The sequence below is a fragment of the Nanorana parkeri genome, unplaced genomic scaffold, assembly GCF_000935625.1.
Source record: "Nanorana parkeri isolate BGI_ZX_2015 unplaced genomic scaffold, ASM93562v1 scaffold128, whole genome shotgun sequence".
Classification (NCBI taxonomy): domain Eukaryota; kingdom Metazoa; phylum Chordata; class Amphibia; order Anura; family Dicroglossidae; genus Nanorana; species Nanorana parkeri.
The window spans coordinates 1,033,195-1,051,008 of NW_017306396.1; the positions used below are offsets into that span (position 1 = coordinate 1,033,195).

The 17,814-nt window shown below is 42.0% G+C and overlaps 2 protein-coding genes across 2 annotated transcripts in view; one reads left to right on the forward strand and one right to left on the reverse strand.

Moving 5' to 3' along the window:
- Positions 1–10,597, reverse strand: part of MCM10 (minichromosome maintenance 10 replication initiation factor) — a 23,861-nt gene extending 13,264 nt beyond the window's left edge. The window contains exons 1-8 of the mRNA XM_018553710.1: positions 10,567–10,597; positions 7,875–8,177; positions 5,889–6,014; positions 5,112–5,255; positions 4,848–4,998; positions 3,542–3,707; positions 2,329–2,496; positions 1,813–1,929 (exon numbers count right to left, since the gene is read on the reverse strand). Coding sequence (XP_018409212.1) covers positions 1,813–1,929; positions 2,329–2,496; positions 3,542–3,707; positions 4,848–4,998; positions 5,112–5,255; positions 5,889–6,014; positions 7,875–8,177; positions 10,567–10,573 — 1,182 coding nt within the window. The 5' untranslated portion in view covers positions 10,574–10,597. The remainder of the gene's footprint in view (positions 1–1,812; positions 1,930–2,328; positions 2,497–3,541; positions 3,708–4,847; positions 4,999–5,111; positions 5,256–5,888; positions 6,015–7,874; positions 8,178–10,566) is intronic.
- A 2,942-nt stretch (positions 10,598–13,539) lies between these two features.
- Positions 13,540–17,814, forward strand: part of THAP9 (THAP domain containing 9) — a 33,395-nt gene continuing 29,120 nt past the window's right edge. The window contains 2 exon segments of the mRNA XM_018553713.1: positions 13,540–13,593; positions 16,240–16,333. Coding sequence (XP_018409215.1) covers positions 16,254–16,333 — 80 coding nt within the window. The 5' untranslated portion in view covers positions 13,540–13,593; positions 16,240–16,253.

Here is a 17,814-nt window from a genome sequence, read left to right on the forward strand (position 1 = left end):
CCCCTATATATTTTCTGAAAGCAGAGCCCCATGACAATCAAATGCTGGTGAAACAGATTTTCAAACCCAAATGTTCTGTAAAAAATGCAAATTACTTTTAGTGCACACAAACAATATAATACCCAATGTTTTTGTAAAATATAAAAGAGGAGGTTGCACAGAGTAGATACCAAAGACTCAAAACTCTGTGTGCCTATTTATCGGTATCTGAAATTGTCTATTGGGGACTTTAAAAGCCTGTACAGTCAATGAATTTAGACTTGACCGTAAAGAATGGCATACCCAACATGTATGGTGCAAACTTTGCTTTCATATGTAGGCACACCACTACATTTTTTTTTTACACTTAGGAGAACTATGAGGTGAGTGAAAATCACTCAGACTCACAGTTCTAGCCGACGTGTGACAATGAAACTGTCACAGGTCGGCTCAATAGATCGGGAAGTGAGCGAACACATACCGTTGCTCGTTCACTTCTCGATCTATCCCTGCAGAGAGCCGTGACTATCACTCACGGCTCCCCGCAGGGATTCCCCCCCCTCCCCAATCCTCCAGCGCTGACTGGCGGAACGGACGGGGAGAGGGCGGGTACAGCTGGCTCTGCCTCTAGATAGGCAGAGCCAGCTGTCACTCACGCAGCTGGATCTCGACAGTAATGTCGGGATCCGTCCCGACTGCGGCAGTCTCAGTATACCCTGAACTGTAGCTCGCGGTATACTGGGCTTTGGAAACCAAAAACAGAAGACCAACGCACTCATCAATTCATCACCAGTTTACAGTAAGGTGCTCACACAATGGGCTTTAAACAGTAAAACAGCAAAAAGTTTTCCTGGCACACTCACAAGCCAGCATGTAAAAAAACTTGTTTCACACGAAGGTTAAAAACAGAGGTTTGGATACACGTCTTTAAGGGGGGTTGGGCTTCCTCCTGACAAACCTGCACCCAATTTATCTTCTGCCCCATGTGCTCCAAGATGGAGACTCCGATAGTTAGGACCGCACTATAAGAGGTGCCTTGGCGCGGCTGTGCGGCTTTCACATTCTCTGCAGAAGACGTGTATCCAAACCTCTGTTTTTAACCTTAGCGGACAGGTTTTTTTTTTTACATGCTAGCTTGTGAGTGTGCCAGGAAAACGTTTTGCTGTTATACTGGGCTTTGGGTCACGGGAGGACGCTAGTCTGTGCCCTCCCGTGACCCTCGGGAGAACAATGGGGAAAAGCACTGACCCCATAGTTCTCCTTTAACGCTATCAAATAGAGGATCGATAGCACAAATGGGGGGTGTAGAAATGATTGGCCAGATTTACAGACACCCAAAACACTTCTACATAACCCAGACAGACAATCTGCAGAGGGAGTGTAAACACACATCCAAACTGCTATAGCAGCCTGGAGTGTGATTACAGCTCCATGCTGCCACAGAAGCAGTACTTACATCTGTGACAGCTAAAGAGTTGAAGGTTTTAATCATGCCCCCCTTTTGCCCCCCGAGGCTGTATATATCAAGTTTTACCTAGTACCTCCCGATATGTTTAATCCTGCGGACACTACTATTTTTTCTTGCCCATCCCTGGACTCGCTCTACCTTATCGATATCTCTTTGTAAGTGATAACTTCAGATCTGGACAAAGCATACTAAAATGAAATTTTAGTAAAGCTCTATATAGTGGAACAGAATTGATATAAAAAAAAATATATACAGTATAGACTTCAAAATCAAAAAGCCTTTAGTTATGAAGTGGTTAGGGGCAACCTAGCAAGATTTGGAAATGATATAGCAAGTGACAGAAAGAGAGCAAATGGGTCACCTACCAGGTTGACCATTTGTGTGCAAGCATCACCATTCTTCTTACGAGCTTTACATGTTCCCAGATCCATTGCTTCTCCCATTAACAAGATCTTCTGCTGGTTGTCAACAGACAGGCACACCTGTGGTGAATGGGGAAGATAGCTATAATAGGGCAATTATAGTTTTAAATATACATATATTAGCAATGCCTTTCAGAGGAAAAAGCATTAAAAAGGCTTGCATGGCCAGAATAAGATTGCCTATAGACAGAGTACTGGTTTTATGGCAAACATAATGAAGATAAATGCATTTAATGAAAAGGAAACCTGAATTGGCCAACAATTAAATGTCCATTTCAGTGGATTTTCTGATAAAAACTATGAATTGGGTGTATTCATTTAGTGGTCTACTTTTTATGAGTTACGCAGAAAGTTTTTTCTTTGTTAACCAGATCATGCCAGAGAAAAAAGGGGTTCAGATAGTCCGACTTCAACGTTTTCTCAGGAAAGCAATGTATGCTGCTGTTTGATAAAACTTACCTCATCTGAGCCCTCTTTTGGTTTCATGGGATTAGCATTTAAAATGCCAATGACCATTCCCTGGTCTGTTTTCCAGTGCTCTTTGTGTACATCGCCGAACAAGAACAGAGATACACATGTATCTAAATTTTTCAAGTCATTCAGTCTCCAAATGCTGAATGTTTTGCCCTGAAAAACAAAAATAAAAAAAAGCTACAATAAATCAAGAACTTTCCTCTGAATAAATAAAAAAATACAGCATTAAAAAAATAAAGAAGCTAAAAAAAAATATTCACAAATTAAAAAAAATGACACAAAAAATGTTTTAAAGTCCCCCGCCCCCCCCACATGCAAACATGCATCTGGTGCGCCTATGTACGAAAATGACGATTGTGCCCATTAGGCAGCACATGTTACATATCGCCACGAACGTCGGAGTGAGAGCAATAATTTTAGGGCCATCACTGATAACACTAAACTGATGAGCGGTAAAAACGTTTAAAGTGTCTCCTATGGCCAAGTTTGGTTGCAGTCGTTTTCTGCGATTTCGCGCGCGCAATGTTAAAGGTTGACATATTTAGTGTCTATTTACCCGATGTGACCACGTCTTTTATATTATACCAAAAAATTGGGGTGAAAATAAATGTTTCATAACATTTTATAGGGAAACATGTTTTTTTTTTTTTACAAAATTTAGGGTACTTTTTTTGTTATATAGTAAAAAATAAAAACCCCAGTGATGATTAAATACCACCAAAAGAAAGCTCTATCTGTCCCCAAAAAAAATGGTATAAAATTCATTTCAGTACAGCGTTGCATGACGGAATAAATGTCAGCCAAAGTACCGCAGTGCTGAACACTGAAAAATGGCCTGGCCAGGAAGGGGGTGAAACACAGCGGTCTTCAAGTGGTTAAAGCACAAATTAAGAGACTGGCAACCAAGGAGTAGTAAGAGAGTAGGAAGTAGAACAGACTATTAAAAGGGATTCAATGTTTCCGAGATGATCATATCCTAAAAATAAAAAGGAAAAATCTCCACAAAAACTATAGCAGAACAAAAGGTAATTTACACCTTTACATCATAAAAGGGAAAAAACTAAAAAGTACACTGGACTTGACACACATAACTCAGTCTATTGATCTATAAATCAATCGTGATTATACAGACTTAAGACTATACAAATGCAAACACATTCAGTGTTGTAATTTCCTGATAAAAATTAATTTGTCTTACATTATTAGAGCTCTGAGGGGTAACCTTCTTGACAATTACACCAAATGTAACCCAATCTTGCTCCTCCAGCTTTTCTGTTGCAATTTTGTTTTGTAATTGGAACAGTTTGATCAGTTTTCTTCCACCCATTTTCCTCTCCATTTCTAGAGACGACACGCGGGGTTTCCTGAATTAAAAATAAAATGCCATTAAGACACAATCTGACAAAAAACAAACAACTGTACATGTTAAAATTAGGCTTTCAGTAGGTGCCCAGCAATTTCCAGGATCAATTAGGTCATTATTTGCATTTCTTAATTTTTCTGCAGTAACTATTAAGTGTCCAAAAGGTACAACACTCAGATAAACACAAAGGGGGGCGCAGGCTGCCTGGTAATTAGACATGACTCTCTATAATTTTAAACATTGGTTGAGTCTTTTAACCCTTTCGCTGCCACCGACATACGGCTTACAGCGGAACACAACGGTTTCCAGCTGGCCACGTCAGTAAGCTTTAGGTCGGTGGCTTTCTCCCTTATGCTTTAAGCTCATGGTTGCTTTAACGATATCAGAATGGTCTCCCCCTGTAAAATAATAGTGGTCATTAGCGGCTGACAACAGCCATTAACAAGAAATCTGGGTGCCGTTAAGCCCACCCTCCCCCGACAGCTCCTCCTACCCTCTCCATGTTTCTCCTCAAATCCCCGCTGCTCTCCTCTGCCTGTATGGGCTGAGGCAGTGGGAATTGGAGGGGAAAATGACAGATGAAGGCAGTGTGTGTGTGTGTGTGTGGGGGGGCGGAGCAGGGAGAGCTGTCACTTTCCACAGGATGGAAAGAGGAGCCGCAGCTGAGTGGGGAGGAGAGCAAAGATGCGGTCATCCTTTCAGTTTCTGTGTGTGACAGAGCGGAGGATCGGGGTAAATATCTGTCATATTTACTGATCCTCTGTGTCCAGAGCAAACACTGGAGTGATCAGCTGATCACACCAGTGTTTCTAAACAACTGGGGACACATAGTACTTCACAGTTATAAATGAACAGGAAGGGCTTTACATCACTTCCTGTTAATTCACGAGTTTCTGAATGGGTAGTAGCACTCAATATCACCAGTTTGTGAATGAATGGCAAACCTCTGTACCGAGTGCTTTCCATTCATTTAGTGCCGAGCCTGCAGAAAAATATTGAAGACTCTGTCCTCAATTTCTTTTTTCATTTCAAAAAGGGCAATGTCTCGTTTAGATATACCAAGAGTCATATTTCCCAGGTTAAGGGAAATTAGTGGCAAAGAAAAAGCCAAAACTTTGTCCCGTTTCCTAATCTCTTATACCTGAGCCGTAGTCCAGAGAATTTTTCCACAGACATCTGTTGGCTGGTAGTGGGTTTGCTGGGAGCGGGCTGAGATGACGCTACTGCTGCAGGGCTAGGTTTACCAACCTTAGATAATTGTGGAATTTTCTTCTGAGGAGGGCTATTATTCTCTGCAGGTAAACAAACCAAAAGGAAAAAAAAAAAAAAAAAGACAAGCATTAGGACAAATATAATTAGAATTCTGGGAAAAGACACAACTCAGTGTAAAAGTGCATATTGTTACCGGACATTGGAAGCTTTCTTTTAGCAGTTTCCTGGTGTTTTCTATTTGAGGTAGATGGGCTGACAAGTTGATCAGCAAATGTACTGGACTCCTGCATAGCTTTAACATTCCTCTCCTTCAAAGGACCGCATTGTGATTTTGGTGCTACAAAGCAAATAAAAAGAACTAGTTTTAATGGGAGCACAAAATATTTTATATCAACTAAACAGCAGCATTTAAAAGTACTAAAAACAAAATCACAGCATTACAAGGGAAATTTGCTGCAGTGCCTCCATCTCTTTCTAGTCCTGCACCACTCCTCCCACACATCAGTGGTTAATTCAGTGTAAAGCCCATCTATAGGTTGACAATATGCAGAAGCACTGAAGTCAACTAGGTTTGGAACACGTATGTATGAAAACAGAATGGCCGCCCATAGACTGCATAGCGCTCGTCAGCGGTGTCAATGGGATAAGAAGAAAAATGTTCATAATAGACTGAAGGGGGATAGACTGTGTAGAGGTAGGCCAATGAGGAGGGAGTTGCAATAGTTGAGATGAGAGACAAGTGAGTGGATGAGTAGCTATTCAAGAGGAGTGTACAGAATTTTGTCTATAAATTGGAAAGTTGTATACAAGATAAAGTAGCAAAACCCAACAATGACAGTTGTGCCTCTTCTGCCCGTTTACAAACCAATCCAGCACCTATACACTGTATAACACAATATTGTAATGTATTAGACCTTACATTCCTATAAAAATAGATAATCAAAAACTCAAATTAAACTGCACCAATTACCTGCTATCCTCATGTTGCTGGTTGGCGGTTTCCGAGGCAATGTAGAGCTTGGTGACTGAGCAATCTCTGTATGCTGAAGCTGTTCCTGCAGCTTCTTCATCTGTTCCTGCATCTTTCTCAGTTCCTCTAAGAGAGAGATGTATGTCACCATCACTAGTCAAGGTTAGGGGAACTGCATGGCTCTTTACTGCTGTCACATCAGTCACTGACCTCAAATATGCTTTCATCATACATACACAGTCCATGTTAGAAGTCAGCAAACCTTACAGTATGTTTTTTGAAGTATGAAAGGAAAGTAGAGTAAGCCCATACAGACAGACTGGCATTTCAGTGAAGCACTTTATTGGCTCATCTAGGTTACTCAAATATACGCTTTGGAAATACATATCATCACCTACATCAGGCATTATGATAAAGAACGCTGATGTTTATTAGTAATTTGAGATTTTCTTTAAAAAAAAGGAGAACTATGGGGTTAAGGCTTTTCCCCATAGTTCTCCTTAGGGTAACGGAAGGACACAAACTAGTGTCCTCCCGTCACCCTAAGCTCAGTATACTGCGAGCTACAGCTCGCGGTATACTGAGACGCCGCAGTATACCTCGTGAGCTACAGCTCGCGGTATACCGAGACGCCGCAGCTGAATCAGATCCCGACAATTATGTCTGGATCCGCCTAGCTGCGTAAGTGACAGCTGGCTCTGCCTATCTAGAGGCAGAGCCAGCTGTACCCGCCCCCACCCGTTCCGCCAGTCAGCGCTGGAGGATCGGAGCACGGGAGGGGGGAATCCAGCCCCTCCCCTGTCACGGCAGAGAGCCGTGACAGGATCGAGAAGTGAGCGAACGCCGTTATGTGTTCGCTCACTTCCCGATCCACTGAGACGACCTGTGACAGTCTCATTGTCACAGGTCGGCTAGAGCTATGAGGTGAGTGAAAAGCACTCACCTCATAGCTCTCCTTTAATAACTTAAAGCCCAATTGCAGTCTCAAGCAAAATGGTAGAAATAAAAATCAGGGGGCAGCAAAATTGTCAGCAACGTGTATATTTGCTTTTGCAGGTCTACAAAAATCTCACATTTCTAAACTGTACAGTGGTCTATAATAATAATGGAAGTTTATTTTCCCAATGGAGCTCTGTTTACAACAGGCTTTTTACAGAAAGGAGAAAGCATAGGGAATTAGGGCTGCAACCAACTAAATTGATAATAATTGACTATGAGAATAGTTGTCAACTATTCTCATTATTGATTAGTCGGTTGGATCCCCTAGCTCTTTCTTCCATGCTGGGAGGAGGGCACAGCAAGCAGTGGGTGAGTGCAATAGCCAGTCTGCTATTGGTTATTGCAAATTGAAATGGCCAATAGCAGGCTGGCTATTGCACCCGCCCACTACCTGCTGTATGTACATTCAGCTGCCATCTGTGGACTCTTGCCACTGGCAGCTGTCATTCCCTGGCTGAAACTATTTAAGCGCCAAAAAAATTGTGCATGCAGTTTTATTCTGAAGTAAACTGTAGGCTTGTAACACTGCATTTGTGTATTTTATTTTAAATGAAGGGTGGTAGTCATTACATTTTTGTATCCCATTAATTGAAAAAAGAATCGGCCAACTAATCGATTGTGAAAATAATCATTAGTTGCAGCCCTATAGGGAACATCACCTTACTCCCCACTAACCCCTGCAAAATAAAAAGACAAGAACTAAGGGCATATTTTCTTTTAAATAAATATTAATGTAATTTTATTGGTATCTATCTACCAGTAGCTGCCTCATTTGCAACCCTCGGCTTATATTCAAGTCAATACTTTTTCCCAGTTTTTTGTGGTAAAATTAGGTACCTCGGCTTATATTCGGGACGGCTTATACTCGAGTATATACTGTAATATCATAAATTCTACACTCCAGATGCACATTTTGGTGAGGTCTGCATGAAAAGAAATAAAGCTCACCTTAAAACAAATGCGCTTTTGTAAATAAGTAACACCTACCTTCCAGTTCCTTTTTAGATTTTTCCTGAGTGGGTGAAGGGGTTTGTGTATTGTTTGGAAGAGGAGGTAGATCATCTTCAAGATCATCAATATCACCAAACAGTGTATTAAAATCTTCTTGCACCTCGGTGTCCCGTTCTTCAGCTCCACTGTCACTTTCATGGTAAGACCCTTCTTCGTTGCCATCAAATAATTCGTCAAATGCATCAGGCTCGTGTGAAGCATCAGAGAGGTGTGAACCGCTGCTTTCAGCAGCTTCATTTTCCTCCAGCAAGGAAGTCAAAAGATCCAGGTCAGTGTTATCTGGTGAGATGCACAGAGAACATTCACAGGACCGCTACTGTGACCATTGCAGTTTAAAACAAGAGATTTGTTTGAGTTAATTAGCCGTGTTCTTAAAGTGACATTAAACCCTCAGATTCTTTAACATAAACCAATACTGTAATGTGTGCCTTACTGTAATCCATGGTAGTTTCCCTTCTCTTTGCTGCTCTTCCATTTAAATCCTCATGTCTTCTCATGCTTGGGGAGAACTTCCCTTTGCAGCTGAGTGCCTCTTCCTGTAGTGCTGGCTCAGGTTGTGAACCTTCACACAGACACCATGTATCCATTTCAGAGACAAGGCAGTCTGCTGCAAAACAGAAGTTCTGCCCAGCATGAGAACAGATACAGATTTAAAAAGGAAGAGCAGGAAAGAGAAGGGAAACTACCATGGATTACAGTAAGGCACACATTACAGTATTGGTTTATGTTAAAAAATCTGAGGGTTTAAGGTCACTTTAAGGAAATCATATCTAAACTTATACACACACACACACACCATAAAAGTTTTGTGACAAACTGAAATCTACAATGACAAATTTTACTGCATCCAGCTGGCTACATTTCTGGATGTAAAAGTACTGAATACGAGGTCAAGCTGAAGGATCTGCAAATCACTTGCCCATGTAAAAGTGTGCCTATATCTGAAAACCCCACACTGTAAAGCTGGCCATACACTGTATGAATTTCAACAGGTTCTGGATGAGCCACCCAAAATGAATTAAGTGGGTGGCCCTGTCGGCACCTATTAGGATCCTTCTATGCGAAAATCGAAGGAGCCAGTTGGCTGCTTTCACCATTTGGCTATCCTGACATTGTCACACCCGCTGCTGTCAGAATACAATAGCCCAGCGGGTGATTCGTCCATCCATGCTGTTTAGCGTGGATGGAGTAATCCGTTGTATCATTTTCATTCAGCCCACAGGTTGAACAATAAAAGAGTGCATAGCCAGCTTTAGCATCCGAGCTGACCATCTGTAGGAATCATTCACTACACAGGACAGCAATTGTAGATTAGGTGTAGAACTACAGTAGTGTGTCATTATTGGAGTCTGCATTATCAGCTATAGTGTAAAGCAGGGGTAGCAAACCTCCGGCCCTCCAGCTGTGGTGAAACTACAAATCCCATGATGCATCTCTCTTCGGGAGTCGTGGCTGTGAGAATCTTGCAATGCCTCATGGGATTTGTAGTTCCACCACAGCTGGAGGGCCGGAGGTTTGCTACCCCTGGTGTAAAGCAACAATTAGCGTGCATAAGCGCAGAACTGGGGCATCATGAACAGCTTTCAATCCAAGCCATCCAGTGAACCTGTAGTCACTTTAAAAACTATTAATCTGGCAACAGATGTGAAAAACATGCACTCACGAGCAGGGCTCCTTATTGTGCAGATCTTGACAATGCTTTGTGGTCAAGCACAGGTCAGCCTTCTGCCCCTCACCTTTGGTTAGTGAGGCCACCCATTATACTGGGTGGATAGATAGTGGATCATAAGTGAGAAGTAGAGGTTAGGAGATCATTTATTGATTGGTGCATGCATAATGGTGTGCCCTGTGTATTAGGCAAGGTTATATGAGCCTTGGTAAGAGTGATATCCTTCCATTAAGATCCCAGTGAATGCAGAGTATCCCCAAACCTTCCAAGATGATGCTTTTACACTGTGCTGTAGCATCATTTTTGGAGATTTGGGATACTCAGCATTCACTGGGATCTTGTTGGAATGATAGTGCTGACACCCACTTAAACTTTGGTTTTTACCAGGTCTGCACACTAAGGTTCACAGCAGGTGCATGCTATAAGGTTCAGTGTGTATTGAAGGCACTATTTACTTTTTTTTTTTAATAACTTTATTTGCAGTGTGCAATCCATTTAGGTCTGTGCAAAGCAGGGCAGTGTGCAATTGTTTACTGTGTGTGCCCTTGCGATGATTAGTATTGATCCAGTACAGAAAAAATGCCAGTCACCACGACTGCTGTAGAGGAGCCCATCTGTAGTACTTACCTATCCTTAACAATCAGTAAAATTAATAAAACAAACCTCATTCATCTCTGTATCTATAAGGATTGTGGAGAAATACATTTTCAAAGTTTACAACACAGGTGTTTTTTTTCTAAGAAAACAATCTGAGCAGGATGTCCGCCCTCCAGTGTAAACAACCAGCCGGTGTTCCTAAGCTGTTAGAAACCACTCGTTTACACAAACAAGGAAACAGCTGCCATGCCACTTCATCCCCTGTGATTTATAAAGCTCAGATTTGTGAATGTGCCCTCAATCTAATATTGATGTTCTTCACATCAACCCGCCAACCCTTCGCTAATTCAGAAATAACTAATTAACTTCAAATATTTGATGAAGTTTAAAAAGATAGCTCACCTTCCATTATTCTCAAGGCAGGTCCTTCACCAAGTGTGATGTCTGAATATAAAAAAGGAAAAATATTTCAGTAATGGGAATGCAGAAATAAAATATATAGTAAAGTGACTCTTGGTTTTGGATAGCACGAGTAAGGGTTAGAAGCTCTGTATGAGGCCTTGTTAGGGAGATTTACACTAACTTTATGTTCTGGTGATATAATGTGATCAGACAGGAAGTAAAATCTAATATGGGAACATTTTTTTCTGTGCTTAAGGTCTGTTTATCCGCGAGCCTTCCATCGCCTGCACATTTTTATACGAGGTTCACTTTACTGGTTGCCAGTGTGACTTGTATTAATCTGCAGCTTTCATTAAAACAATACCTGGTGATCCTGCCATGAAAGTCTTTGTTCAGGCACTGCCTGTTGTAGAGTGGCAAGGCTCTGCCCCTGTCTCACAATTGTTATCTTGTGTGGTCACTCAAAAAAAAAAATAGAAACCACCAGCACTCTACTCCAAAGTGTGAAGTATTACTGCTTTAATCAGCACATTTTGTCACATGCATCATACAGCCAACATTTCGGGGCCACGCAGGGTCCCTTCCTCAGGGCGACAGACATTGGCTGTGACATGCGTCATACAATGTGCTGATTAAAGCAGTAATATTTCACATTTTGGAGTGCAGGTGATTTCTACATTTGCTGTTACAAGACGCGGCACCATCCGTGTCATCACTCCGAGCACCACGACGATTATTGAATGGGTCTGTACACTGTATGGGAGGTGCAGATGATTCACCACTACACTACATGTGTTGTCACTCAGCCCCTAATGGAGACTACAAATGGAACACATTATGCAGGAACAGTCCACTGCCATCCCGGTCCAATGCAGCCTGACCCCGAGGTGATGTTTTTGGCCGAAACAGGGTCCCTGTTAATAGGGAACTGTGACAATTGCCTGAGAGAGACCCTGCGTGAGCCAATATATGAAATATTACTGTGACTAAAAAGGCTGGCATAGCAGCAAAAGTGTCTCTCACCAATGACTTCAAAAGACGCTGTGTAAAGGAAAAGCTTTTATTTTACACACAGCAGCATGGGAAAATGGTGACATTCTGAGCGCTCAGCAGCTCTTTTTCAAGCTAACAACTTGTCCCACTTGCAAAAGAGCTGGTGTGAGCTCGAAACATTACCCTTTAAGGGTGCGTGCCATGCTGTTGCTTTATTTATGTGCAAATACGAGCTATTTTTACAAAAAGGACATTATGAAGTCCTTAGTGAGGGACACCTTTTGCTGCAAATTTATCCCGTTTAACCGTATGGATGCCGAAGGATGGCAACCACACTTTATTGAGTGTTAGCTGGGCTTTCTGCCATCGAGTGGATAAAAAAAAAAAGCAGATATTGGAACAAAATTTAAAGTGCGGACTACAATGTTTCTTTCATCTGCAGAACAGCGCCATACATTTCTATAACCAATATCTAATAGGCCGAGGCGTGCAGAGAAGATGCCTGGGAATCCTCCCAACCAAACTGGTTTTTCTTTTGAGGAGTTCATTTTTTTTCTTCTTCTTCTACTTCAAAATAGATATTATAAGATACACATAAAAGCCTAAAAAAGGTTGAGAATACCAAGTTTAGTAGATATGAGGATTGGTGTGAACCCAATTCAAATCTGTCTGCAGCAGGCCGCATGTTATTGTACATCTATCCCGTGTCTAGAGACAGTCATCTACCCCAAACCACATGTATTCATACAGCCACTGTCACCCTGTCATATATTCGAGAGCCCGTTCACACCAAAGCTGTGCGCTTAACACATGGCACCCCAAATGCACATTCCGCCCACAATTCCAAGCATTGTGGGTGCAAAAAAAAAAGAGTGCATCTATTCCACTACGTTCCAGTGGTGTGCGCTTGAAAAAAAAAGTACAGCAAACAGCACTTTTTTTAAGCACAACTGCATTACAGCAAGGCTATAGAACTGAATGAAATGTCACTTGTGACATTTCAATAAAGTTCTAGCAGAAAAAAAAAAAAGAACAGTGTTATGTGGCTTGACCAAGCACCTTAGGACTGTCCGGGAACACCAGCTGCTGGTGTGAACATATCCTTAGTGATCCTGTTGTTGGAGATTTTAAGTTACCAGTGACAGTCACCCGTCTGCCACAAGCCTTAATCTGGCTATATACTATACAATCTGATTGGGCAATCTCCTTTAAATTTATCAAAACTATATAATAAAAAGACAACCCTAAAATATTAATTCACTTAGCATCAGATCAGACAGGTCCTTGTACTACATAGCTGATAGTAGATCTAAAGTAGATCTAAAGTAGATGGTAGAAACACTGGGGGAATTGATCAAAACTGGAGCCGTTACCCATGGCAACCAATCAGCATCTCTCTTCAGTTTGCTCAGTTGAGATGTGAAAATAAGGAGATAGAAGCTGACTGGTTGCCGTGCACAGCTTCTCCAGTTTTGAGAAATTCCCCACACTGTGACATGTATGGTCACATTTACTGCATAGGTGCACCGGACCCCGCAAACCTCCTCTACAGGTATGTGGTGTATACATTCTGCTTACCTCGTTAGCAGTGCTTTCACAGGCCCGGACTCTGCGAGCAGCTCGGTAGGCCGCGTATACAGAAGATGTCAGCTGCACGGCGTCCCTTCCCGAATCTCCAATAACAACCTACACAGACCGAACCAGATTACCCGCCAACTCTTCGTGGTAGCCCCGCCCCCACACCGGGACGTCATGACGCTTGGCGCCAGTCCTATCTGCCATTCCATTTGGAAGTGTAAAGGAGCAGCTACCTCCCGAAAGGTGCAAACGGCATGTATTGAAGGAAAATATACCGTGTATAAGCGCCTAGTATTACTGAGAACAATGGGCTTTCCCGGAGCTTCCTTTGCGACCTAACTGGCCGTGGTGACGTCACGAGCGCCATGTTTGCTGCTGGCAAGAAGCAGTGAAGACGGGTGTGTTAGGGCAAGCTGCCCTCCCAGTACGCGTAGTGTGGCGGCCATCTTTTGGTTGGTAAGTGTCTCGAATCTCTCATCCGATTTGTCTTGAAAATGATTGATGACGGTTCGTTTTGTCATGTGTATTGAGATTGGATGGTGAGTGTCAAGCGAGGGGAGTCGCAGGCTGTTTCTATACTAGAACTCCATGAAATAGTAATGTGTGACATCTAACTAGTACAACATCGACTGGAGTCGAAATGAGATCGGTGTCAGTATGTGCACTTGTATGATGTACATTGGAGAAGTGGCAGGGAGGGTCCCATGACCTTTGTGTACATTCTGATCATAGGGAAGGGAGGATGGAGCCAGAACCCTCATAAAATGTACACACAGAGGGAGGAATTAACAAATCGGAAATAGGTCAGTTATGTGGTGTAAATATTGGTGCATATTCCATGTGACAAAACTAACAAAGTATTGTACTGCACGTTAAAAGTGTTTTGCAACTGTTTGTTTTAATGTCAAAACAATAAAGCTCTTGCCCCAAGGTTCTAATGTAAAAACAGTTGTAAAATATACACCATTGCCAGAGTGGTGTACATAGTGTAGTGAGGAGGGGCGACCATGACAATTAGTAAAGTACATGGTCTTGGTGTGAGCTGGGTTCCTCCATTCAAAGCTGTCAGTGACGGGGGCGCTTACAATGGTCCGCTTCCATTCATTAATGTAAAAGCTTTATTCCAAAGTCCATCTAGATCTACTACTGCCTCCTAACACCATCCTTCCCACAGGGTGACACTGCTGCTGTCCTAGGAAAGCTCATTGCTCCTACAATGAGTGGAGCCACGCTGAAGCTGCCCATACACTGTTCTATTTTTTTCCTTCAAAAATAGAACAGATTCCTCCATCCACGCTAATGAGCATTGATCAAGGAGTTCCCCGCTGTTTCCTTTGTATTCTGACAGGGGCCGCCAGCCGCTGTCTGAATGCCTGAGTGGAGCTTGCAGCTGGTTGTCACTTGATTGAGGGTTCCTGGCCAAAAGAGTGAAGAACCATCTGAAATTCTCATAGTGTATATCTAGCTTAACATGGTACATATGTTACTGGCTGGATCACCAGGTGAGAATAAAGAGGAAAAAGTCTAAAAAAACAAAAGAAAACTAATGCAGCCGTCACATTTAAAGTGACACTAAACTCAGGCGTTAAACCTTAAAAATGCATTCAGGTACCTCAACTATTTACAAAAATGTATCTTATTTGTGTATCACTCAGCTGTAGATCCTCAAATCATCTCTGAATTGGTGCTGACACAGTCCTTCCTTCTGGAGGGTGGTTAATTGTGTACCCCAATGTGTGTGTTGTAAAGTAGTCACTGCTAAAAAAAATAATTACAAAAATAAATGTCCTTTTTTTTTCTCCCACTTTCTGGACACTTTTTCTTTATTATTCACATCCGTGCATTTAGCACTGCTCCACCCTTAATTGGAAAGCTCCTCACCTCCTACGGTGAACCTTCTCTATTATAAATCAGGTCAAATGCACCTATGCTATATGACAGCCGCTCAAGTTCCTCCTTATCTCCCCCATGGCAATGTAGCATAAGATTCAGCTCAAAGAGAAGAAGAGTAGACCATAGTCAACATGTAAAATCCTATTTTTTATTAAAACTTAAACATTTTACATTTAATAGTCCACTATCCCATGCACACAATGAAAGGCATAAGAATCTAAATCACTCCTTTCCTGTCCTAAGAGTGCGCTGGGGATACTAATACCCCCGTCTCTTTGTCTAGATCCCACCCAGCGTAATGACATCATCAGTTCCGCGCGTTGTTAGATGTTTTATTTCATATAAGTATATGGTACTTATAGTGTTGGCAGCTTTAGAATTAGGTGATCTGGTTACATATACATATTACATATAGGGACACCATGGAATGAAAAATTGGGGCTTACATTTTCTAGGACATTGCCACGATCTGCCACTGAAGTTATTGCTTACAATTGCTATACTTACACTGGCTATTACATTAATTAGGGATGCACCGATACTTTTCGAGTACCAATGCCGATACTTGGCATTTTCATGAGAAGATTCATGCAGCTGGGATCTGGCTCTGGCACTCCACCACTGTCCTGAAATCATCAGTCGATTATTGTTTTAGAAAAACTGTCACAAGTACGAGTACTGATACATTTTTGTTTATTCTCATGTAAGTACTTGGACAAGTATCAGTACTTGTACTCGCAAAACTGGTATCTGTGCATCCCTTTATTTATAACAAAATCATACATTAAAACAGAGATGTACAAATCCCAGGAGCGCTGTGTGCGCCTTACAAATGACAGCTGCCGCCTAACTTTTACATTTTTCTCTAGTGTAGTCTTTGAGCTGGAAAAGTATCTGTACATGTACTTGTCCCCTGCCTCTGAGAACCACATGTTTAGTATCTAAGTGGCCAGTAATCAGGGTCAGTGCTGTCATATGGGGGCATCTGAATCTGAAACTGAACAGCTTTTATAAAATATGATGTCGGTGTCATGGATGCAACATGCATTAAATGTTTGTAGTAACCGTGTCACCTAAATAAAATGAAGGTGCTTACAGGTATAAAGGGCAAGCGTGTAGAGGTTCCTTCTGCATCTTTCATTGCTTCCTTGAGAAAATTCCAACACTCATTCACATTGCAAGTCTAAGATTTTTTTTTTTCCCCCCCAGCAGACAGCATCAAGATGCCGGTATCCTGTGCTGCCTCAGGATGCAAATCAAGGTATACTCTTGAGGCAAGAGAAAAAGGAATTACATTTCACAGGTACCTTATCTTATGTACTGCTTTTTACTGAGGATTTCTCGAAATATTGCCTGTGTTGTGAGTGTGATATTTACTTTCACTTAAAGCCTGGCTTCAGTTAAAAAAAAGTTCTTCTTGCAGCTGGGCTACCCCCTGCACTGCAAGCATTAGCTACTCGTTTATGTCTAGGGGTATTCTTTAACCACTTCAAGACCAGGTGACGCGAGGGGGCGTGTCTGAGCGGACGTCTAGAGACGCCCGCTCAGATCTAGAGAGCTCCGGGCCGGCCGTTTTTCTACTTCGGCCGGCCCGGAGGCAGTTAAAGCAGGGGTCCCCAACCCCTGGGCCGTGGCCGATACTGGTCCATGGCCTGTTGGGAACTGGGCCGCAGGTTTCTGGTAGGATCCTGAACCTGTTAGAAATCTAAACCCGCATGTCACTTCCGGTGTCATCTGAACGCGCAAGCACCTGTGCACTGTAAAGCCAGTAGCTTCCCCGTACAGACATACGTGTGCTAATTTTTGCCTCGGCTGTGAATGTTATGGATCCACTTCCCTGCACATGCGCAATGCAGGATTGGTGGCTGCAGCCTCTGCCCCAGCGGTTGTAGACCCTCTGACGTCATCATGTCTAATGCAGGGCCTGATAGACATAAGGATGTAGAGGGTGGAGGGGAGAGAGGTGATCGCTAGGGGAGTGGAGATCAGGTAACTAAATGTCCTCCTCACAATACTGCTAGACCTATATTACCAGTTAACCTTTCCAGTGTGAGGAATGGCCCCACTGCAAGTGGAGATTTGTTTTCTCTCTTTAAACCATAGATGGGCTTTAAAGTAAGCCTTTCCTAAGAGAAACATGGAGGCTGCCATATCTGACCTCCTTTTAGAAATGCTCATTGTCTTGCTATTATGATGACTTCTGTAATTTCTCACTCAAAGTAAAATCCAAAGACATATCTGCTTTCTTTTTCTGGATTAGTGGCGGAAAGCACATATACAAGAAGGTCAGTTTGATAACCAGGAAACAAGCAAAGGTTAGCAAAGGCAGCTTCCATGTCTCTCCCAAGAATAGAATGTTCTTGAAAACTGAAATGACTCTTAGCCTAAGCCTTTCCATGTACACTCTATGACAACACCAGGTTAACCCTCCCTATTTATGTTGTGTATAATTTCCATGTTAACTATTCTGGATTCAGTTTATGGAAGCCACTGATGAATGAAACATGGGATGGACAGCTTAAACCTTTCTTGTTGTTATTCCTTTTTAGGTAGGCATGGTCTTCATTCTCAGGTGTACTTTCATACAGATTCAATGAAAAGGATTTTTTAATGTGAAAGTAATTTCAGTTTTTGCATTGAATAAAGTCTCATTTCTGCTTAATGTAGCATTCCATTACATTTTTTGTTTGCTACATTTTACAAAGATAATACAGTATGAGCTATATATTATTATTATTATTATTATTATTATTATTATTATTATTATTATTATTATTATTACAG